This window comes from Astyanax mexicanus, chromosome 20 (assembly GCF_023375975.1).
Source record: "Astyanax mexicanus isolate ESR-SI-001 chromosome 20, AstMex3_surface, whole genome shotgun sequence".
NCBI lineage: Eukaryota > Metazoa > Chordata > Actinopteri > Characiformes > Acestrorhamphidae > Astyanax > Astyanax mexicanus.
In genome coordinates, this window is record NC_064427.1 from 37,413,211 (window position 1) to 37,439,500 (window position 26,290).

At 37.3% G+C, this 26,290-nt stretch overlaps 1 protein-coding gene across 1 annotated transcript in view; it reads left to right on the forward strand.

Moving 5' to 3' along the window:
- The first annotated feature begins 1,474 nt into the window (after positions 1–1,474).
- Positions 1,475–26,290, forward strand: part of frem2a (FRAS1 related extracellular matrix 2a) — a 161,919-nt gene continuing 137,103 nt past the window's right edge. The window contains exons 1-2 of the mRNA XM_049468896.1: positions 1,475–6,609; positions 19,693–19,782. Of these exons, the coding sequence (XP_049324853.1) occupies positions 1,626–6,609; positions 19,693–19,782 (5,074 nt within the window). The 5' untranslated portion in view covers positions 1,475–1,625. The remainder of the gene's footprint in view (positions 6,610–19,692; positions 19,783–26,290) is intronic.

Here is a 26,290-nt window from a genome sequence, read left to right on the forward strand (position 1 = left end):
TTCAAAAATGTCCTGTGCACCCTGTCATCTTCATGAAAACACCCTTTTAAAAAGATATTCTTATACATCAGTGACATCACAAACATCACAGTGTTTAAAGACACCTGCTGCTGCATGTTCAGCAATTAATAACATTAATTTCACTTAATATTTCTCATATTGACTCAAATATATAGCTGAGGTAAAGCTTATACTGACCGGAAAAATATCACTGTAATTAAAATAAGTTTTAAATAATCAAACTGAACAATTAAAAAACGCTCAGCTAGGGTAAAATTGTCCACCTTTTGTGTATATTGCCATTGCAGGATGAATGCATGCAGGACAGGAAATAAAAAGTGAAAAAAAAAAGATATATATATATATATATATATATATATATATATATATATAATATTACTATGAATTATTATAAATAGACAAAATAATAATTATTATTAAAATTAAGTATTATTATTATTATTATTATTATTATTATTATTATTATTATTATTATTATTATTATTATTGTTATTATCAAAAATACTTAAAATAATTTGAAATTGTCGTTTTTAGTTACGAGGACCAAAAGGCACAATGACTTATTTGAAGCTTCTTTTTATATAAAAAACGAAATAAAATAATACAATTTAATGAAATTAAATATTTAATTTAATTAAATTTAATTAAATTAAACAGTTCATTTAGTTTGCTTAAAGCTCACATAAAAGTGGGTGTTTTTGAAGTTTTGTTGTTTATGTGCAACAAAGTTTTTTTTTTGTTTTTATGTTTGGTACAAAACTGTAAATTACTGATAATTGCCCTTACCCCTTTACTGTGTATTTCAGAACTAGGATAAAAAAACTTGAACTTCTTTGACTAATAAAATTCCCCATGCTTTTAATAAAAATATATATATATTTAGAAAAATGCTCTTGAACTACGTTTTATGTTTTTCGAATTTCCCATTGGGGACAAATTATGTATTCTGAATTCGAATCTAATAGATTGCTGCTATTTCTAATATCTAAAATAATGAGCACTGCACTTTCACTGCTCATCCAGCAGGTGGAACCAAACGACACGATGAACTTACACGACAATAAAGACAAACGCAGCTTTATTAGTCTCCAGTGTTCAGGTTTTCAGAGTTTCATTAATTTAAGGACTTATCGACTTTATATTTATCATTATTCACCTTTTGGTATCAATAAATGTCTAAAAAACTGGAAATGTGTGCTGAATATTCCTCACTTCAGGACGTTTTGTGGTTTTTTTTATTATAATATGAGTAAGTAGTAGTTTAAAGCTGTGAGTTTGAGCAGCGCCACATGGAGCTGGAGCTGGGTTTGTGTGTGTGTGTGTGTGTGTGTGTGTGTGTGTTCTCTCAACGGACGCTCTCAGCCAATAAGAGGCATGGTGGGCGTGTCCTCAGCGCTCTTGCTCTGGCTCGCGCGGACAGAAGTTAAAAGTGAGAGCGCGAGCCGCCACTGTAGTGAGAGGAGGATGAGTCTCGAGCGCCGATCCGCGCGCGTGTGGTTTTTCTCAACTTCCCGCGCCTTTTTCCTTCCCTGAGGTGGATTTTATGAGAGGAATATTTGCTTTTCGCTCTGTTTTCTGTGTTTTTTCGTCCTTGTTGTTGAACTATGGAGCTCCTCTGGTGTCTTATTCTTCTGGCAGGTTCCGTAACGGCCGTTTTCTCTCAGCGAGTCGGCGGTTATAGGCTGTCGTACGCCTACACGCCCGAGCTGTCAGAAGACGCGATACTTGTAGCTAATAATGGGATCCGTGTGCCTTTCGGACGGTCAGTTTTCATAGACCCCATCAACGACCTGGTGACTGAGGTGCAGCCGGGCGACAGGTGCACCGTGACCGTCCTGGACAACGACCCCCTGTCCCAGAGACCGGGGCGCCTGTCCCCCAAAAAGTTTCCGTGTGAATTCGGTCCTAACGACGTGAAGTACTCTCACTTCGGCTCCAGAAGCCCCTCCGAGGACAGAGTGAGGCTCCAACTCAGATATGACACTCAAACTGAAACTATCATCATCCCCTTCGTGCTGGAGGTGGAGGTGCTTTTCACCCAGCTGGAAATCCTCACCAAGAACATGCCACTCACCGTGGACAAACTCCATGGAACTAGCAACCCAATTGACAGAAAAATACTCGAATTCACTTACGACAGATCCTCTGAGCGCTGTGAGCTGGCATCGCTGGCACCCACCAGCGCTCTGCCCAGATATGGAGAAGTTAAAGATGAGGGCAAACTAGAGAACATGATGGATTGTGACTCCTTCCTCAAAGCTGGCATCCGCTACAAGCACACCTCCACTCACAAGTCCCCAGACAAGGACTACATCCCAATGGTTGTAGAGCTCCGAAACCAAGAAAACAACCTCCTCAAGCAAGAGCACTTCCACATCATGATCCGCATCAAAGAAGGACTCAAGAACACCCCTCCCAAACCTAGTTTTGGGGCTATGATGATGATGGAAGTCGACCAGTTCGTCATGACCGCTTTGACTCCCGACATGTTGGCCGCAGAGGACACAGAGTCAGACCCGGGAGAGCTTATCTTCAACATCACCTCTCCTCTTTCTTACGAGGAAGGGTATGTTGTGAGTACAGATGATAGAAATTTACCAATTACATCTTTTTATCAGCGAGATTTAAGAGAGCTGAAGATAGCCTACAAGCCTCCAGCGCTGGACTCTGACACAGAGAGGATATTTCAGATTGAGTTTGAGGTGCTGGACACGGATGGTGGCATCTCAGATCCGTTCGCGTTCATGATTGTGGTGAAGCCCATGGACACACTTGCACCAGTGGTGACTAAAAACACAGGGCAGCTCCTGTACGAAGGTCAGTCCAGGCCTTTGTTCACTCAGAACAATTTAGAGATCAGTGATGAAGACAACTTGGATAGTGTGAGGATAAGTGTGGTAGATGGTTTGCGTCATGGTGAGCTCACTGTTCTTGGCTTCAGCGGGAAGTTCTTCACCCCAGATGATCTCCAGCGTGGTATTGTCATCTACCAGCATGATGGAAGTGACACATATAGTGACAACATCATTTTCCGGATGACAGACGGCAAGAATGAAGTAGAGTTTTTGTTCCCCATTACAGTGGTGCCCACAGATGATGAGCCCCCCATTATCAATGCCAACACAGGACTGGTGCTGTTTAAAAATCAGATAATGCCCGTTTCACCACTAATGCTGAGTGCTGCAGATATTGACTCTGAAGATTCCACTATTAAGTTCAGTATTGAGCCTCCGCTGTCTGCAATAGGTGAGGTCCTGCTTAGGCAGTCTGAAGCTCCAGAGGATCCTTCCTCATGGAAATTCAATACTGAAGACGGCATGTATGAAAAAGTTGTAACAGAGTGGATCCAAAAGGACATTACAGATGGAAAGCTATTCTACAGACACAAAGGGCCCCACATTACAGAGACTGTGACTGACCAGTTCAACTTTAAAGCCCAGGATGATGCTGACCCCCCAAACCAGTCAGACGAGGACATGTTCTTTATTAGAATTCTCCCTATCGATGATGTTCCTCCTGTGCTTTTCCCTGGAACCACTTTACAAATGACAGTTCATGAGTATCAGCTGACACATTTTAGCAAGAGCGTTCTTCGCTACACTGATTTGGACTCTGAGGACCGAGACCTGAAATACACCATAACTCAGCCCCCCACAGACACGGATGAAAATAACCCAGTCAAGTTTGGATCAATAGTTTTAACTGAGCACCCTAATAATGCTGAGGTAAGCGAATTCACTCAAGCACAAGTGAACCATCATAAAATTTCCTACCTCCCACCAGACATAGAACTGGGCATCACTGCTCATGTAGTGCAGTTTCATTTCACAGTTGAAGACACTGCTGGAAACAGTGTAGAAGGAGTCTTCACCATATTTCTGCAGCCTGTCAATAATAAACCCCCGCAGATAACTAACACTGGCTTCACAGTCTTTGAGCGTGGCTCTCATATAATCACAAATGCTGAGCTTGACACTGCTGACCTGGACACAGATAGCAAGCACATTTCTTTTACTTTGACTCAAACTCCGCAGCATGGTCAGGTCCAGCTTAACTTTGCGGATTTGATCAAAGGCAGTGCTTTTAATCTAGTGGATATCTCTGAGGGCAGAATTTCTTACATTCACAATGGAGATGAGTCTACCAGCGACACCTTTAAATTGGATGTCAGTGATGGTGTGCATGTTGTACCGATTACAATAAGAATAGCAGTGAAGCCAGTTGATGATGAAATGCCAACTCTGAGTCTCCCAGCAGGCACCATTGGCTCTCATTTGGATGTGTTGGAAAATGGTGCCAGTGAAATTACTGCCAGTGTAATCCAAGGAAAAGATGAAGACACAGATGACCTTAGGTTGACCTTTATTGTTGAGGATGCTCCCGTGTTCGGAGAGATCCTGGTAAATGGAATTCCTTCCAGTCGGTTCACCCAAGCTGACATAATCAGTGGTCTGGTGGTGTATGCTCACACCAGTGGTGAGATTGGCCTTGCCTCGAAGAAGGACTCGTTCAACTTGACCCTCACTGATATGGCTGATGAGTGGGTGGTAGGAGGTAATAAGGTCAGCGGAGTTCGTGTTGATGTCACCATTTTGCCAGTAGATAGCCAGGCCCCTGTTGTAACAGTTGGACCAGTATTTAGCGTTCTGGAAGGAGACAAGAACACAATTAGAGGACATCAAATAACTGTTGAGGACAAAGACACGCTCACCGATGACATTTTGTGTACCATCATTGTCCAGCCAACATCTGGCTACATAGAGAACATCTCCCCAGCACCAGGTTCTGAAAAGTCCAGGTCTGGAACAGCTGTCAGTGCTTTCACTGTTGCAGATGTCAATGATGGTCATATTCATTATGTTCAGAGCATACATAAAGGAGTTGAGCCAGTTGAAGACAGATTTATGTTCAGATGCTCTGATGGTGTGAACTTCTCAGAGAGACAGTTCTTCCCAATTGTTATTATTCCCACCAATGACGAGAAGCCAGAAATCTTCATGCGAGAATTTGTAGTCATGGAGGGCATGAATGTTATAATCGATACACCAATCTTGAATGGAGCTGATGCTGATATTCCTGCAGAAGAACTGACTTTTATAGTTACAGAGCCACCAAAACATGGTTTCATCCTCAATCAGATGACCACTGGATCTACACCAGTCACTAACTTTACTCTCGAGCAAATTAAAGAAGCTTCTAGTATCATTTATGAGCATGATGATTCTGAGACGACAGAAGACAAATTTAACGTTATTCTCACTGATGGAAAACATAACGTTGAAGGAACTATCATGGTCATGATCCTTCCAGTGGATGATGAGACTCCAAGATTAGCAATCAATGATGGTTTGGAAGTTGAAATTGGTGAGACAAAAGAAATAAACAGTAAGATTTTGAAGGCAACAGATTTGGACTCGGATGATGACTTGCTTACATTTATCATTCGTCATGGACCGGGCCAGGGCTTTCTACAGAGGAAAACAGATGGAGGATCTTTTGAGAACATCACAATTGGTATGAACTTCACTCAGATTGAACTGAATCAGGGTCGTATTATTTATACACACAATGGACAGGAAGGCATTCGCGACCTTGTGAAGTTTGATGTAACAGATGGCATTAATCCATTAATTGACAGATACTTTTATATCACAGTTAGCAGTATAGACATGGTGTTTCCTGATGTTATTAGCAAAGGGGTATCTCTCAAGGAAGGTGGCCGGGTCACACTCACCACTGACCTGCTCAGTACCAGTGATCTCAACAGCCCAGATGAAAACCTCGTCTTCACCATCACCAGAGCTCCTGTGAGGGGACATCTGGAGAGCACTGACACACCAGGGATGCCCATCGTGTCCTTCACTCAGCTCCAGCTGGCTGGAAGTAAGATCTATTACATCCATACATCAGATGATGAAATCAAGATGGACAGCTTTGAGTTTGAGGTCACTGACGGTTATAACCCCGTGTTCCGCACCTTCCGGGTGTCCATAGTTGACGTAGACAACAAGAAACCAGTCCTGACAGTCCACGAGCTCCTGGTGACCGAAGGTCAGAACAAACTCATCACACCTTTTGAGTTGACCATAGAAGATCAGGATACAGCTGAGCACCTTCTGAAGTTCACTGTCACTCAGTTGCCTGTGCACGGTAAACTGCTCTACAACAACAGCCGTCCAATTACAAGCTTCACCAAGCAAGACCTGAATGAAAACCTGATTAGTTACAAACACGATGGCACAGAATCAAACGAGGACAGCTTTTCTTTCACTGTAACTGACGGAACACACACAGATTTCTACGTCTTCCCCGACACAGTGTTTGAGACTCGTAAACCCCAAGCTATGAAGATAACTATCGTGTCCGTCGACAATGGTGTACCACAGATTGTGGTGAACAAAGGTGTTCACACTTTAAAGCTCCTGCCTTCTGGCCACCTGGGCTACCTGATCACCAGCAAAGTACTAAAGGCAGAAGACTGGGACAGCAGCCCAGAATTTCTGCTTTTTCAGATCACTATACAACCAGAACATGGATACCTGATCAACCTGGAGAGAGGGAACGAATCCATCAACGCTTTCACTCAAGGTAAAATCTCATTCTTTATATTCTTGGCGTATGTTGATATGTCTACAATATGTGTCATTTATGCTGGGAAATGTATAGTCATGAGAAAGTATATTAAAGCTGTGAAATCATTAATTAAAATTCTTAGCATAACAATATAAGACAAACATTAAAGTAGAAACTTTGCACTGGGAGTATTAACAGCTGCGCAATCCATATGAATCCACAAGAGAAATACCATCTCAGGAAAAAAAAACATCTAAAAAGATTTTATTAACAACGTTTATTGGCAACGTTTATAAAGATGTGATTCGGTCTTCATCAGCCACAAAAATTGAATATCAGTACAAACTCCCTAAAATATATATTTTTATATGTGCAATACAGGTGTTACACTGTACTGTTGTATATGTAGCTCAATAAATATTGCTCATATCAGTAAAGTTCTATAGATTTATTATAGATACATGCCTTCTATTGGTTAGGAAGAATACATGAGAGAAAATATCTTCATTCAAATCATTGTTTTCTATAGCTTTGTGTATAAATCCACAAATATGCTTTACATGTGTGACGCCTGCAGTGTATCTATCTTCATGTAAGCTTAGTATAAACTAGGGATCCATGGATACAATAAGTATGTATATAAAAGTATGTATAAGTAGTTATATAGAACCGGGAGCAATCGGGTAGTTTTACTCTATGGATGTATTTTAATATTCCTAGTATAAACCTCACTTCATCTCTTTTTCTTCTACAAATAATGGGCTGTACTTTATGAAAACATGATAGTTAATCTACAGTCATTAAAGATGTTTATAAAGACAAAACACTGAAATACAGTGCATCCATGTGCTTTAATTAGTTATGCTAAACATAACTAATAATAACCTATATAATATTCAGAGTAGGATCTATATCTCTATCTCTACCTTATGACTCAATTCAGTTACGATTCAGAGGTCTGCGATGCGATTATAAAACGATTATTTTTGCAGCTCGATGTATCTTTTTTGTCTATACAGGATTTCTTTTTCCTCCTTGCATGGTTTTAATGTTGTGGCTTATCTGTGTTTGATCTGGGTATGAATAAAGTATTAGGCAAAGCATATAATACAAAGAACTATGTCATTTCTAAACATTATAGTTATAGTTTTTACATTACAACAAAGCATATCAAATATAGGTGTTCACTTTTGCATGTTTTTATATTAACGGATTCGCTTGACCATACTTCGCTTGTGGCAGCCCGGTATTATTTGTAGTGATACAAATTAGAGAACCCATTTTCTGTACTATATAGTAGCCAGAGATGTGCCAAATCTTATCATACATAATAATATCTCCATGAAATTATTAAAATAACCTCTCGTGGTTTTAGCCATATTCGGCCATATCTTTTTGTTATTTTACATTATTTTATGTTATATTATTTATTATGTTATTTTGAATCTCGGTAAGTTACAATTGTTTGCAAATATGTGGAGAAGTTTAAAGATTTTTATCCATGCATATATTTACACAAAGTAAAGCTTTAAAACGTATTTGGTTGCAGTAGAATATTCTTGAAATGAATAAAATATTGTTCATTGTTTACAAAAATATAGTTATCGAAAAAATACCCTGAAATGTTGGGCCATATTGCTCCCCCCTCCCAACCCCTGCCTGCAGGGTTATTAGAAGTGGCATTAAAATGTTCCATTTAATTCTAAAGTAGAGTTTTTTTTTCTTACTGTTTTATAATATCTCAGGGCAGTTTTGATGCTTTTTAAATGGGCATATTGTTATATGATGAGTTACTTTTAGTTTAAGTTTAACTGGGAGTTTTAACAGAGAAAATAAACGAAATAAAGTGTAGCTTAGGGGTGGGCGATATGGCTCTAAAATAATATCACGATATTTCAGGGTATTTTTGCGATAACGATATACTTGGCGATATAGGAAAACTAAAATAATTCATTAATTTCAGGAATATAGTATAATAGTATAATAGAACAATCATATTGTGGCAAAATAAATAATATAGCATAAAATAATATAATGCAGCAAAAAATATTGCAGAATATTTAGTGCATGCATATAAACTGCAAACTAAAACAATTATACAATAAATACACCTAAAGCTTCACAGTAAATAATAGACTACTTTTAAGACAGAACAGCCCTATTATCACCATATGGATTTTTTAATATCACGATATTTCTGTGTCACGATATATTGTATATGATATAATATTGCCCACCCCTAGTGCAGTGTAGTGTGTGAGTGTGCATGTGAGTGTGTGAGTGTGTGTGTGTGTGTGTGTGAGAGAGAGATAGAGGAAAGTAGTGGAGGCTTGATAAGTAGGTTCCTGGAGTAGCCTTTGTGCTAAACATGAGCGGCAACGAACACACACACACACACACACACACACAGGAGGACATGATGAAAATACGATGAGATAAAACAATATTTGTAATTAAGAACATGGAATCAGTCAAGCATAGTAGGAAATCAAATGCATGCTTGTTTTACAAAATGCATACATGCTGGCAGGTCTGAATCGATTTTTGCCATTTGTGAAACGATTCAGAATCATCCACATCCGAATCAAATGCATCTAAGAATCGAAAAATGACCACACCCCTAATTAAGAGCCTCTCTTACAACAAACAATTTTAAACGATTTTCATAAAATAGTATTAAGCATATATTTTTATTAAGTATATCACCAGTACAAAATTAGCACAGCCAAATAAAGTATACTTTTTTCTAAGTATACTGAAATACAGATAAGACAGGTAAAATGTGTGTATAAGTAGAAAAAGTATACTTTAATAGATGAGAAAAAAAAGAGTTAGTTGCATCTAGTTGCAGTCTTGCAAATAGTGACCCTGCAAGATTCACAGTCTTTGCAAAATCTTAGCCTGTGACTATTCTGTGACTAAAAGTGTGTGGCTCGTCTTTAGATGTGAGAGATGTGTCAGAATTTAGTCTAAAACTAGTATATAAAAAGCATTAAATTGAAGCAATCAGGAGCATTATGTACTAAGTACTGCAATGCATCAGTTCATTTGTTAAGACAAAACACTGAAACACTCTGCATCCATATACTTTTATTATAGAACTAGTTCATTTTATATCTTATTTATCCTTTATAATTAAATCAAATGCTTTAATAAAGAGGAACATTAACCTTTGCTGAAATCCCACACTGATAGATGTGTCTGTGTTTTAGCCTCAAGCCTAAATACTTGATGGGGCAACGAGAGCGTTCACACATGTATGCTGTTAATAATACATTAAGCACACTTAGCCTCAGAACATCTCTCCACTGGACGAGTACTTCACCACATGCCAGGGAGTTTTAAGCATTGTGGGCAGAGCAGTTGCTTTATATTTATTTTATTTGTTTATTAATGTATGTCTAACCAGTTAGCTCATTAATTAAAGAAATGGATCATAATAAGACAAAAATATAGTATCTTTATAAGTAGTAACTGCCCTATCAGTTTAAAGAATCAAAATGCCTGTAGAATTAATCTTAGTGATTGTGTAATCTTACTAACCTTAGTGAAGCATAGTATATCATGACAAATGCAACCCACTCTTCTGTAGACAGATGATTAATTATGCCTACTGCATCTTGCATTGCATTTAAAAAGCTATTTATCAAATCTTTAATCATTTATTTTTATCTTTTATTGGAAGGTCTGCTGTTTCTTCACTGCAGTTATTAATATATGTAATAAGTTTTGTTTTACGTATGTAAGACAACAGAAGTATTAGAATAGATAAAATAGATAAAACAATATAGCATTGATCATACGGTTACATAAACAAGTTCTGAGTGTCTGATTTTAATTAGGTACTTTATGTTTTTTTGTTTGAACTATGTTCTTTGTTCACAACTTAGTTGTTTTGGATTACAACAAAGCATATCAATTTATTTACGTAAAACTTTAACATTTACGTTGTTGCAGTAGTATGTTTTTTGAAATTAATAAATTATTGGTTTGTGTTTCCAAGAATATTGTTATTGCAAAAATAGCCTTAAATATTGTGATATTGTATAGTAGTATAGTAGTATGTATGTATATATATGTATATATATATATATATATATAGAGAGAGAGAGAGAGAGAGAGAGAGACCAGTCCCTATACCTTTGTAAATTATAGTACTTGCCTAACTGGCTAATCAGTGCTTCATTTAAAGCAGTACTAGGTAGGATTTCCTTGATTTTTGATCTTTTTAAGTAAAATTACAGCTTGAAACTCACTGCAGTGCTACATTGAGGTATAATAGGAGGAATAGCGGTGAACTCGCGAGAACTGCGACCTGCTTTCCGACCTTTAGTTCTAACAGTTCTACAAGGACTACTGGTTCATTCTTTACAAACTAACATACAGACACTCTGGCAGAAGCTGGAAAGAGACCGAATATGTCTGTGAAAGCCAGAAAACGAGACACATATTACACTCTACAGCTGTAGGGGGAGCCCACGAGCTCAAAATCTCAATCCTACTTAGTGGAGCTTTAAGGTGTGCTGTTGATGCATGTGCGAACAATACAAAAACACTGTATGGACAAAAGTGTTGGCACTCGTGCCGATTCAGAAATCTATAAAAAGAATCTTTTTATTATCTTTCTATTATTTTGTTGGAAAACTGCGTTTACTCTCCATGAAAGGCTTTCTACTAGATTTTTGTACTATTGCTGTGAGGAACTGACTGAACTTAGTGACAGTAGTGATCTGGCGTTAGTATAGTGCCAATAGGTTTGTATTTTTCTGTCCCACAGTGTCCTATTCTATTGGCAGTACTTCTCTCCAGGGACTAAAAAACGGTGTGTGTGTGTGTGTGTGTGTGTTTGTGTGTGTGTGTATTTGCACAGAGAGCAGAGATGTGTCCACAGTGTGTGTTGAATATTGCAGTAGGCTAGGCCTTCTTATTGAATATCAGTTCTTATTATCTAGACGCTGGTGAATTTGAGCAGGACTGTGAGATGACTGGAGAAAGAGAAATCAGGAACCAAACTGTTGCTCTTCTTACTACTTTAAAATATGTTCTCGCTACTTGTTTTAATATTAGTTTGTATTTATTCTCGTGTTTTAACTAGTGTTAGTAAACTTAGGACTACTATGTTTCTCTGATCCAAATCAGGTAATGAGTTTGTAAACTTAGAGCTTTTTTTTTTGTTTGGTTTGCTTTCACATAGGCCTAGACAATAAATAGATTTTTGGTAATTATCGCGATAAGTGGTGATATCAGTTTTGTGGTATATCGATGTGTATTATTTACAGAATCTGTCAAAGACAGACAGTTTTTTTACTGCCGTCAGTTCGAGCTGAACATAATCAGCCTCCGTAGCCGGGCTACGTCAGTGCGTGATGAAGTAATCACACATTCACGTAGCCAGCTAGGCTAGGCTAGGCTAGGCTAGGCTAGAATGTATCATGCTGGAGCGTGTGCTGGAGACATTTTAGATGCAGAATGAGCACCCCTGAAGCTTCCACAAGTGATTAAGCAGAAAAGATAGTTGAGGGTGGGAGGTCTAATTAAATGGTTCGGCTTTCGAAGGTCTAATCAAAAGGCTTCAAAGTCTTAAATAAAATTTTCAGACAGTAGTAGGTACAAATTTCCATTGCAGGGATTCTTAAAAGTTTTTCAGAGGCCTTTAAAGTATTTATATCGATATCGGAATTATATCGTATCGACCGAAATTCAGAAATATATCGTGATATAAATTATGGCCATATCGTCCAGCACTACTTTCACACATGGAAAGCCGCAAACGCATTCTCGCCATTCATTGGTCAGAGCTGTCTGAAGCAGAGCAAGAAGGTAAATACAGAAAGTAGGTTCTGTGTTCAGGACCAGCATGTATTTTGGTGCGCTCCTCCAATGAACGTTGCCTCGCTTTGCCAAACATTCACACAAAGCAATCCAGACTGTTCTCATACAGAGTTCCCCAATGGTGCAACAAACTACCTTCTACTACCAGATCAGGAGAATCTCTAACTATCTTTACTAAACTCCTGAATGCAGAGCTCTTCAAAGACCACTTACTCTCCTAACACCTCTAACTAACTACCTTCTACTACCAGATCAGGAGAATCTCTCACTATCTTTAATAAACTCCTGAAGACAGAGCTCTTCAAAGACCACTTACTCTCCTAACACCTCTAACTAACTACCTTCTACTACCAGATCAGGAGAATCTCTCACTATCTTTAATAAACTCCTGAAGACAGAGCTCTTCAAAGAGCACCTACTCTCCTAACACCTCTAACTAACTACCTTCTACTACCAGATCAGGAGAATCTCTCACTATCTTTAATAAACTCCTGAAGACAGAGCTCTTCAAAGAGCACCTACTCTCCTAACACCTCTAACTAACTACCTTCTACTACCAGATCAGGAGAATCTCTCACTATCTTTAATAAACTCCTGAAGACAGAGCTCTTCAAAGAGCACCTACTCTCCTAACACCTCTAACTAACTACCTTCTACTACCAGATCAGGAGAATCTCTCACTATCTTTAATAAACTCCTGAATGCAGAGCTCTTCAAAGAGCACTTACTCTCCTAACACCTCTAACTAACTACCTTCTACTACCAGATCAGGAGAATCTCTCACTGTCTTTAATAATAAACTCCTGAAGACAGAGCTCTTCAAAGATCACTTACTCTCCTAACACCTCTAACTAACTACCTTCTACCACCAGATCAGGAGAATCTCTCACTATCTTTAATAAACTCCTGAAGACAGAGCTCTTACTCTCCTAACACCTCTAACACACCAGTTACTTCTAACCTCATTTCCTTCTTCCCCTCCTTCACTCCTCTATCCCCTTACTTCCCTTCGACCTCCTTTAAGCCCTATCTAAACAATGTTTTACCTTTAACTTCTATTACTTTTGTACTTCACTATTGTAAGTCGCTTTGGACAAAAGCGTCTGCCAAATGTAATGTAATGTAATGTAATATCATTTTAGCATGGAGCAGCAGCAGAAGTGGCATTTGTTAATAACTGTAGTAATTTACTATATTATAGTGAATATAGTAATTAACGCATCTGAACAGCAGTTTAGCCTAAAACATGAGGGTCAGCTCGAGGCTGGATCACATTCCCACCACAAAAACTAACCACTCTGGAGTTCCTTTGAGGATGGACTGAGACCACCTTCTCTCATGGGCCTTGTGCGGTTGTTTTGTTCTGAACCCGAGTGTGATTTCTGTTTTACTGATATCACACATGCTGAAACAAACCACACCAAGGGTGCAAATGGACCAAGTAGTGCTGGTGTGAAAACTGAGACATTTCTCTTGTATGTGAGGACAACAGTTACCAGAAAAGAACCATTTATACGTTTAGATGTTTTGTTGAGTTAGCATATATCCTTTAATTTTCCCAAAAATTGTCACTGCACCTTTTAATCCAGTGCACCTTATCTATGAATTTTATCAGTCAGCTTGTGAGGAGCAGTAAAGCCACTCCGCTGAAGTACAGCATTATAGGGGAGTTTAAGTTTAGTTTTCCAGCACTGGGGCTGGAGTGGCATTAGCATTAGCTGCTAACTGCTATTTCCCCGTTCAGAGTTGATTATTATCAGCCTGTAGCCTGCTCCTTACCCCGGCTAGCATTGCTGGAGCAGCATTAGCATTACCCACTAACTGTGCTAGCTCTTTTACTGTCTAGAGAGGTCTATTATCAGCCTGTAACCTGCTGCTAACCCCGGCTAGCTGCTAGTGGACAGCCGCTAATGCTAATGCTCCAGCCTGGAGAAATTTGGGAAACTAAGCTTTTTGTAAATAAACAGAAGTGCTTTACTCACCCAAGTAAAGTAGATAGTGTAGATTGACATCCTGCGCTCGTTTGATTTTAAAAAGAGTCTTTTTTATTACAGTTTTGTTTAGCTTAGCTTTACTTAACTTAGTTAGCAACCCAGCGGCGAGATCTGCTGAATTAGAAGTTTCTTATAGTGTCTCTTAAAATGCTGCTAATAATCCAGTGCACCTTATGTATGAAAATAAACCAGAAAACAGATTTTCAATGATAGTGCGCCTTATAGTACAAAAAATATTCCACATAAAAATTTCCACATAAGTATTAGTTGTAAGGTTATAACTTGTGAGTGAGGTTGAACACTGTTCAGCTAAGGTTTTTGTGGTCATTTAAAATACCTTGATCCAACAGTGTCATGTGCGTTATAGTGTGGAGAACAGCATAGAAGGCATTGGCACCCACAGTGGACTGCTCAGTAATGATTGTCCATTGCAAAAGACAGACAACTCACATCACATGCAGTGTGCACTGCAAGTCAGTGCAGCATTCTTTAGCTTTCATCAGGCAGGGCAAAGGTCATGGGAAGCAACATCTACTAAATTCTGTCCCTCCCATTACTTGTGGCATGGTTTTCAACAACCACCTTTTTTAAACATTTTAAATGGTCCTTACCCAAATTACCCAACCCACTCATTAGGACTCCCGCCATCACTAGTAATGCCCCAACACACCAGGAGGGTAAAGACTAGCACATGCTTCCTCTGATACATGTGAAGTCAGCCACCGCTTCTTTTTAAGCTGCTGCTGATGCAGCAATGCCGAGCAGCATCACAGCGCTAACGCTCGGAGGAAAGCGCAGCGACTCGGTTCTGATACATCAGCTCACAGACGCTCTGTGCTGTGGGCGTCACCCTAGGAGTGATGTTGGGAGAGAGCGCCATCTACCCACCCTTGGAGGGAGCAGGGCCAATTGTGCTCCCTCTGAGCGCCGGCAGCTTGATGGCAAAGCTGCACGAGTGGCATCGAACCTACGACCTCCCGCTCATAGTGCCAGCGGCCCTTTTTTAAACATTTTTAAAGATAGGTTTAATTAATTTCCACAAAAGCAGTCCTTACTGTCCAGATTCACACAGTTCTAGCATTTTGCTCAGGTGTCTTTTTTGTTTTTTAGCACTGTACTCTACCCCCCTTTGCTGCCTGAAGCCGTTATAAATCCTTGCTGCGTGCTCAAGACAGTGTCTGGTGCACGTGTCCTGGATTTTAGATTACAGAGTTCAGCTTTACCCTTTCAACTGAAGGGTAAACACACTCCCTAAGCACGAGAGAGAAAGTGTAAGAGTGTGAAATTCATGTCAGCTTTGCTTAGTGTGACGAGTGAGAGAGAGAGAGAGAGAGAGAGAGTGAAGGAAGAGAGAGAGACTCGGGAAACAGGCTCATCAGAGAAGGCATCAGAGCGGAAGGGACAGTGACTATTCTTTATTGGCCCGGCCCTTTTCCCTCTTCCAGACACGGCACTGTCATGTCCTCCGTGGCTTCCGATAAATATTTGACGAGGAGAGGGCCGACTGTAGCGATGAGAGCAGACATGATGCTCGCACTGTGAAGAGAAGTTGGCTGTGTGCATAAGGAATCATAGGTTTACAATTTTATGAAGCTTCTTCCTAGGCTATTAATAATTCAGGTGTGCGGGGCAGGGTGAGGTGTGGAAAGTGGGGGCACTGATGATCTTCAGGTCTCTTATTTTATTTAATCTAAAAAATTATTTAAAAATATGGGTCAGATACTGTATGTGTGTATACTGCCGTATCTGTTTAATATGTAGCTGGGCAAAACTACATTCACTAACCACTATAAGTCACTCTCTCCACGTCACTTCCCACTTCAGTTTCTGAATCAGTTTCTCTGATTTTACTATTTATAGGTTTGTGTTTGAGTAAAATGAACACTGTTGTTTTATTCTATAAACTACAGACAACATTTCTCCCAAATTCCAAATAAAAATATTCTCATTTAGAGCATTTATTTACAGAAAATGAGAAATGTCTGAAATTAAAAAAGATGCAGAGCTTTCAGGCCCTAAATAATTCAAAGAAAACAAGGTTTGACAGTTTTTTCATGCATCTTGGCATGTTCTCCTCCACCAGTCTTACACACTGCTTTTGGATAACTTAAAGCAGTTCTTAAATGGCTTGTGATCCTCCGTCTTCCTCTTAATTATATTCCAGAGGTTTTTAATTTGGTAAAATCAAAGAAACTCATCATTTTTAGGTGGACTCTCATTTGTTCCAGAGCTGTAAATGAGTGGTTAGGCCTAAGCGATATTGTAAAAAAAAATCCCTCACAATATTTAAAAACATTTTTAGAAAACACAATAGTTTTATTGATGTGTCACATGATCGCAGTCAGCATTTACAAATATCCTTAAAAAAATTACAAGATCCTTAAAAACTCAACAGATACTGTTGAATTCTGTCCCATACTTCATATACATTATACAGTGTTTTTTGTATTTAGAATGTCCCATCCTTCATCCAGTAAAACAGCACTTTCTGTTCTGCCTCCAAAGCTGTATCTACCCTAATACCCCTGACAATTTTCTAAAGTAGACTAGTACTGTAAAGATTGTATTGCTGGTTGTCTGGACAGGGATTAAGCGTAGTCCTGAAATCCTCTGATTACTGATTAATAATCAGACTATGGGTTGAACATTTACTGTATGACTTGACTTAGATGTGTGTGCTGTATTCACATAGTCTGTAAACAGACTGAACTTTGCATTTGGTCATTTTCTAGTTTAAAAACTACCCAGAATTTGATGGGTAAGACTAGACTTGCCTAACTGGACCGCTCAACCCTCTTTTGGTTCTTTCACAAGTTTACAGTTGTGTTTTGCTTTAATTAAAGGAAGATTGAGATTTACATCATTGAGCTGGTATGTCCACTTTGTGTGTATTGCTCTTTAAAATCGACTTTATTATATTTATATCAGCAGCATGAAATTCTTTTAAAATAACCAAAGTATTTAAAAATGATTACCGTGACAGGCCTACTTAGCATTATGCAACCTTTATTAGAAAACAAATATTGGACATATGGGAACATATCTTGCTTTGTGTAAGGAGTTGTAAGTTTTATGAACATATCTTGAGCCTAATTTGAGACATTGAGTAAAACAGATGTCAAAATGATGGAGGTTGAAATACTGTCTTTAAAATTCTTGGTCTTGTCTATCATTAGAAAAAAGGCATGTCACGTCTTCTGCTGACTTCTGCTTTTGGGACGGTTTCTCAGACAGACAGAGATCAGACTCTGACGGGGTGTTTCTAGAATGCTGGATGTGCTGAGGCTTAGGGGCAGTCGTCCTCGTGGCATGCAGGTTGTAGAGGCAGAATTGCATGACAAACAGAAAACTGTTTTTGTTAGGCTTTGAAGAGTGGAGATTTTTTTACTGGAGGTGTTTTTGGCAGCTGATAGTAACACAGTTCACAGTTTTCTTTAAACATAGATCACAACAGGGGTTTAGTGTTTTCTGCCAGTCTCTACATTCTTTTTTTATTTCAAATCTTTCCCTTTTTCTCCCCAATTTACACGGCCAATTACCCAACCCTATCATTAGTGATGCACCAACACACCAGGAGCGTGAAGACTAACACATGCTTCCTCTGATACATGTGAAGTCAGCCATCGCTTCTTCTTTTCGAGCTGCTGCTGATGCAGCATTGCAGAGCAGCATCACAGCGCACTTGAAGGAAAGCGCAGCGACTCGGTTCTGATACATCAGCTCACAGACGCCCTGTGCTGCAGACATTACCCTAGGAGTGATGTGGGGAGAGAGTGCCATCTACCCACCCGGAGGAAGCAGGGCCAATTGTGCTCCCTCTGAGCGCCGGCAGCTTGATGGCAAAGGATTCGTATCTGATCTAGGATCACGTATAAAACTGATAGAAAAGATTGAATTTGAGATTTTCTTATATCACTGATAAAATCAGATTCAAGTCACTTGTTGTGGTTGTTATTGTGAATGTAGTCTGAATTATCATTTTTTATACTAACAGACTGAAATGCATATCATTTTCACACTGGAATATAAAACTGTTATTGAAAATAAAAGTAGTAAATAATTATTTTACCGTATTTTTCGCACTGTAAGGCCAACTTAAAATAAAAAAACGCCTTACGTATGAATTTTACCAGTCAGGTTGTAAGGAGCAGTAAAGTCACTCTGATAGTTCTTTAACACCTGGGCTGGAGTAGCATTAGCATTAGCCGCTAATGGCTATTTGTCCGTTCAGAGGTGAGTATTATCTGCCTGTTGCCTGCTCCTAACCACAGCTAGCACTGCTGGAGCAGCATTAGCATTACCCACTAACCGAGCTAGCTCTTTCGCCATTCAGAGGGCATTATTTTGGACTGTAGTCTGCATGTTTACTTTGCTAAAACAAGCTATGTTGGAAGCCAGCTTTATAAAATCGTTCTGGCTTAAGTTACAGGGTTCCTCAGTGTAGTGCTGTCAGGTGGCGTTAGCCATTAGCGGTTAGCTGCTAATGCGGGAATCTAAGCATACTGTAAATGAACGAAGCGCCTTACTCACCCAAATAAACAGTTTTCAGTAGAGAAATCTGTGTAAATTAGACCAGAAAATATATGTTTATTAATAGTGTGCTTCAGTAGGGTTTGCAATAGGGGTGGGCAATATTATATCGTATACAATATATCCTGACACAGAAATATCATGATATTAAAAATCCATATCGTGATAATAGGGCTGTTCTGTCTTAAAAGTAGTCTATTATTCACTGTGAAGCTTTAGGTGTATTTATTGTATAATTGTTTTAGTTTGCAGTTTATATGCATGCACTAAATATTCTGCAATATTATTTGCTGCATTATATTATTTTATGCTATATTATTTATTTTGCCACATTATGATTATTCTGCTATACTATTATACTATATTCCTGAAATGAATGAATTATTTTAGTTTTCCTATATCGCCAAGTATATTGTTATCGCAAAAATACCCTGAAATATCGTGATATTATTTTAGAGCCATATCGCCCACCCCTAGTTGGCAACATTTTTTGGTTCTAGTGAAGCCCCAGGCTTCTGCTCTCTGCGTGAAGCACAGATCAGTGAAGTTATGAACCATGAATAATGATGAAAAACAACAGTTAAAAGGCTGAGCTTATCATTAATACCAAAGCCATTAAGCATTTTGATGTTGTTTATACTATGTTTTTGAAGCTTTTGACATCCATATATTGAATTAAACCTCATTAAAACCCTCATTAAATGTTAAAACATTGTTGTTTTGTGTTTTTTTTTTTTTTCAGCGGACATTGACGACTTAAAGATCTGCTATGCTCTGAAAGACAAGGAGAATGCCACCAGTGACATCTTCCAGTTTTCTGTTGAAGATAGTGGTAAGAGTGACAGTTTAAGAGTCAGCATCTTTGGTAACACTTCCTATGAATGTCATCTCTATAAGACTCTATAAACATATACATAACACATTATAATGCATTCATAATATACTTGGCTTGAATATAAGATTAGTTATAGTCAATTATAATGTATTATAACAGGTCTTAGTAAAGTGACATACTTTTTCATTGCAGGACTGGATTATTAATGATAGATATAAACTATTTTAACATGTATATCATAAGCATAGCTTATAATGTATTATAATCACAAGTCATAATGCTTAATAAACATGGCTATAGTGGGTTATGCATTTTTATAAATATTTATAGCCACGTTTATAATGCCTTATGAATGCATTATAATATATTATGAATGTAGTTATAGATTCTAATAAAGATGACATTCATAGAAAGTGTTACCGCATCTTTTTTTAACAACAATGATGATTTAATGTTTTCTGGACGGTGTTGGACATTTCTGAGCAAATCTGTTAAACAAAAATTTGCATTATTAAACAATGGCAAGCTGTTTTAATCTAAAATGACACCAGCAAAGTCAAAACGTAGATTTTAATACAGCTTTACTTACAGCTATTATATTTGTACTAAGAATAATATCAGAGCTATATATCTACAGTAATTTATATTTGTTATATTACTAGGAGAACATATACGTTTACTAGGAGAACATATACATATACTATGCCATTATTCTATCTATCTATCTATCTATCTATCTATCTATCTATCTATCTATCTATCTATCTATCTATCTATCTATCTATCTATCTATCTATCTATCTATCTATCTATCTATCTATCTATCTATCTATCTATCTATCTATCTATCTATCTACTTAATGTAATAATAATTTAGACTAATTATATCGTACCCTTGATTTCACGACCTTTTATCTATAATTTCATTTTAGCAGTAAAAACTACAGTTACATATATTCATAATTATTTTTTTGCTAGTGTAAATTTTATTTTCACTGTAATTCTGACTAGTAAAACGTTCAGGTCCATGTATCGGTAAATTAATACTGACCAGTACAGAGGATAATTTTTAACTGATAAAAATGTGCATTTTGGAAATGTGCAGTTTTAGATCAATGTTATTTATTTATTTATTTATTTTTACAAGAAGTGTCCTCTTTTTTTTTTTTTTTTAGTTCTAAAATATCTTAAATGCCACCAGCAAATTTTATTTTGGTTTTATTTTTTGCAATTACCAAAATTCTATGTGCAAATTAGCTTACTGATAAGAGCAGTGATATTTTCAAGTATATTCATTACTTGCTTTTATCTGGTGTAGACAAGACAGTAGGCATGCAGATGTTTAATAACCACAGTGTTGCACAGGAATCTATTTTCGACATGTGACCAGTTCCAATTATGTTTATGAAAAGCTTTTCATTTATGTTACATATGTATGCTATATTAAATATAGGTTTGCCATAAAATACAGGACATATAGACATATTAACCTTAATGTTGGTGTCTTTTGCCATTTTGTTATTGTGAAAATGGGTCTTAATTTTAACTCTTAAAGATATATATATATATATATATATATATATATATATATATATATATATATATATATATATATATATATATATATATATATATATATATATTTATATATATATATATATATATATATATATAGATAGATAGATAGATAGATAGATAGATAGATAGATAGATAGATAGATTTACCTAAATTCTGTAGTTTATGGTCATAAACTCTCTTACAATGGAAACATTCCACTGATACAAACAATCGTCAGCAGGCGTGAGAGTGCTCGTTGATTCTGGTGAACATAATTAAGCTGTACCTTGGAATCCTCAGCAACTTCCACTCTAAAAGAGAACAAACACAACAGAGAGCCCAATTAGGCCAGAGTTGCTGGAGGCCTTTATCTCTTCATGCTGTCCAGTGCTGGGATTGAATAGTCTTTGTAAGAGCTATAGAGGAGCTATAGGCAGGCAGAGGGTTGGATGGTTAGAAAGACTCTCAGTACAAAAGAGTGTTTGATATTTAAGACCAGAGGCAAAATGGTTAATAATTACAGCCCGGGGGGTGGGAAAGTAGGGCGAGCTCCTGTCCAGACAGAGCGCTATCTGGCATATTAGAGGCTTCCTGTCTGAAGGCAGACTAGAACTAGAGAAAAAAGGTATGCTTTTAGTCTACAAAAACAGATGGTTCAGAAGCACTGTAGTGTTTTTTTTTAAAGGAAATTATTAACTTATTACCTTTTTCTCTCAAGCTTGAACTTTTTTTCAGCAGTTTTTTCTCGTCTAATCTGAGCACATTGTCACTGTCATAACACTGTATGGTTAAAATGATAACTTTATAAAGAATAATAAAAAAAAGTATTCTTAAAGGAGAACTCTGACATAAAATTGACTTTGGATGTAGTAAAACATGATAAAAAGTACAAACCATTGTTGTATATCTCACCTCCACTCAAGTAGTCAAGTCAAGTAGTTTTATTGTCAATACTGCATATTTACAGGAAATAAAATTACGTTACTCTCCTTCCCAAACATTACAGCAAGTACAGAAATATATATATAATATAAAAGAATGGGAGACACTACAATACAATACAATACAATAAGGACACAGTAGACATACGTGAGACAGAGGACAATAGTATATATATATATATATATATATATATATATATATATATTAATGATGGGGGGTGAAAATAAGATATATAAAAAAAAGAGAGACACTATATGTACAATACACAAATAGACATACTTAAGACAGAAGACAATAGTGCAATATTGATGGAGGTGATTAAGATGGGATGACAGTACAAGTATTTACATAACACACACACTAAAGACTGTACTTGTACATTGTACATTCTATTTTTTTATTTGATTGCATTTATATGTATTTTTTTATCTTTATATTTTATATATTTTTCATTTGTAACTTTGTGTATTATACCTGCTGCTGGATGTCTAGAATTTACCCTTGGGGATCAATAAAGTATCTATCTATCCATCCATCCATCCATCCATCTATCTAGAACCCGTATAAACAGTAGTGCAAATGGTATAATAATAATAATAATAATAATAATAATAATAATAATAATAATAATAATAATATTACTCTCCTGCAGATTTCCGAGATCCAGCAATTTTGTGCTTTTTTTCCCAGCACTCTTTATACCAATCCAATAGTACAATAGTAAATCATTATAGTAATAGTAGTACAATAGTAAATCACTTTTTACACTATTATCCAAAGTGGCTCCACATCTTATTGGTAGATTCCAGAATACTTTGACATTTAAAAGAAGGCATAAATAAGTTTAAAAACTGCAGAAGAAGCTTATTAAAAAACACGGTTTACAACGCGTAGCTTAACCTACGTGTTAACGCTATGGGTTGTACTAAATTACTGGATCTCGGAAAGCTGTGGCAGAGCAGGGGTGGTTTTTTTTTATTAACAAAGGTTAGTACCCAATTTTACACCAGAGTTCCCCTTTAAGTGTATTCTGTAAATCGGTTATGATGAACCAGTTATGATGAATCGTCCTAGACACAGAGTGTCTTCTTAACATCAGTTCCACAGAGTGAACACCATTTTTTTTTTACTTTCTTTACCAACTTGATATAACTGGTTGTATAGCTTCTTGATCTCACTTTCACTGGTATAGTGTTCCAGCATTGACCCAAAATTGAGTAGAAAGGTCTTTTTAGACAGTACAGACAGTTATTCCATCAAAAACTTGATATTTTTTTTTTAATGGACTGATTTTGAAAGAATAACCCATAATACTTTTGTTTATATCATGTTCAGCAGGCTAGAAGTGGTTAAGACTGGAAATATGGATACTTAAAACGAGAAAATACATGTGTCAAACAATTGCGCTAGTAATAATTTATCACATTGTTAACACATTATTAATGTAATTAAAATAGTACAAAAATAAATAAAGCCTTAAGTGTACCCAAAATGATAATCGGTACCACTTTAAAATAAGACTACCCTTATAAATGGTTAATAAATGGGTTATAAACTAGGTTGTAAATACCTTAAAACCATTGATAAGCAGTTACAACACATCAATTAAAAAGGCAGCAGTGATCCGTTGTTTTCTTAGTCATGTAATTCAAGTCATTTAATTTATAGTAAAGAGTTAAACATACTTACAAATATATTAATATGACAAGTTTAATGCTGATTGATGGAAAACCCAGAGTAAGATCAGTTTCTAGAAAGATCTTATTAATGAGTTTTAAATTTTTAGTATTTGCAGCCTAATTAATAACCATATCTTTTATAAATCATTCATAAACCCTTATTAAAATAAGGTAGTCTTATTTTAAAGTGGTAGCGGATAATCTGTCTTATCTGTGTTCAAGGAAGATTTAATGTGATATTTATTAAATTAAATTCTCTCCATCATGTTTTGGTCAATAGAAATGATGTGAGTTGTGTGAGATTTGACCACCATATGTGAGCCAGTCAGTTTTATCACTTATTCAGCACTTCTCTCTCTCTCTCTATCACTCCTCGATTGTAATCTCAGAGGGAGGTTTGTGCTCTGTTGTCTTGTCACTCATTCGGGCCAGTGGGGAAATATGTCAGCCCTCTGTCTTTTCCCATCTAGACAGACCTACAGGGAGAGAAATGAAAGAGCTTTAACTTTTGGCATGCGGCGGGGCAGGACAGCCAATCCTCTCTGACCTCAGACCTGTGGGCCGTTATGGGGTCTGCGTCTCAGAATTCATGAGGAATTGTCTCACTCTGCCAGAGCCGGTGGCATTTCTTTTGAGAGAGGGCCCCCAGCCGAGGGGGAATTTTGCCAGTGGCCCTATAGAAAAGGGTGGTGGCTTAGCTGGACTCGTTTTATTGATGTCTCTGAAACTGAAGGAGGCTCTTTTCTTGGCACTGTAATTGACAGACACCGCTTGCTACAACTCGACCTTTGCTATGTGGAGGAAGAGAGCTAATTAGAGAGCTGATTAGAGGCTATTGTTATGCTTTGGAGCACTAAAGCACTGACTGATGTAGTGTAGACTCTGAAGCTGATTTTCTTTTTTTTTTTTTAACCAAGTTTTTTAAAGTGGCACTGAGTAGCATTTGACTTTACTGAAGTAGGTTTAGAGTTAAAATTGTTGTTTAGCCATATTAGTTAATCAATTACTCACCCACTAGGACTAAACAGTATTTAAGAAAAAGGACTGTGGTGTTTTTTATTTAAAAAAAGATAAAAAATCACTAGTTGTAAGAATGGTAGCAAGTCATCTTCAATGATGAGTCTTGCTTTTGTCTTGGTGTGTGGAGACCATGTTCAGAAGGCATGTTGTCAACAAGTGGGGTGAAATTTCATACAGTGCCAAACAGTGATGTCAGTAATGTGTTGCTTAGTAACGCTAATCTAATCTAATCTACTTAGTAACTCTAATTACTTAGTAACTATTTTTTTCTAAACATTGTTTTTAGTAACAAGTAATCTAGCATGTTACTATTTCCAATTCAGTAATTAGATTAAAATTACTTATCCATTCAAGATTCAAAGAGTTTATTGTGATGTGCACAGTAAGAAACAAGTTTCCTCGTGCAAAGAAATTCTTTCTTTGCTCCTCGCCAAGTATGCTGCATAAAGATAAAAATAGAAAATATACGATAATAAGATAGAAATAAACTAAATATAAATATAAATATTAAATTGGTGTTTTATTTTTACATCCAGGATGGAAATATATACATGAAAGAAGTAATGTGTTATGGATATTATTATTTACAAGTAAGTACACGTTATCTACAGCAGTGGAATATGAAAAAAAGTGCAAAAAGTTCAGTAGTGAAGTTATAAAATTCCAGTAAAGTGAGCATGTGCCTCTGAGAAATGTCCTTGACATGTAAACGTGTGGAGAGCAAAGTGCAGGTTATTTCTGAGGTAGGTTCAAGAGTCGGGTAGCAGTGGGGAAGAACCTGTTCTTTAGCCTGGTGGTTTTGCATTTCACACTTCTGTACCTCTGTGGCCTGAAGGCAGAAGTGTGAACAGTCCGTGCTGGGGGTGGGTAGAGTCTTTGAGGATGGAGGCAGCTCTCCTGAGGACTCTCTGGTGGTAGATGCTCTGCAGAGAGGGCAGTGGAGTCCCGATGATCTTCTCCGCAGTCTTTACCGCTCTCTGCAGGTGTGTGCGGTCCGTCGCAGTAGTGTCGCCGTACCACACGGTGATACAGTTGGTCAAGAGGCTCTTAATGATCTCTCAACATCCCGAACTTCCTCAGGCTCCTCAGGAAGTACAGCCGCTGTTGAGCCTTTTTGACCATGCCACTGTGCGTTACTTTTTTTTTTTTTTTTGTCATGTTCCTTGGACGCATAGAAAGAATAGACGAGAAGGATGTTTACAGTCATCCCTTTATTGCTGGAACTGTTGGCTGCAACCATGCTGAAATAACAACAGGCTAGCGAGCTAACAAGCTAACAGGCTAAAATTAACACACACACACAAAA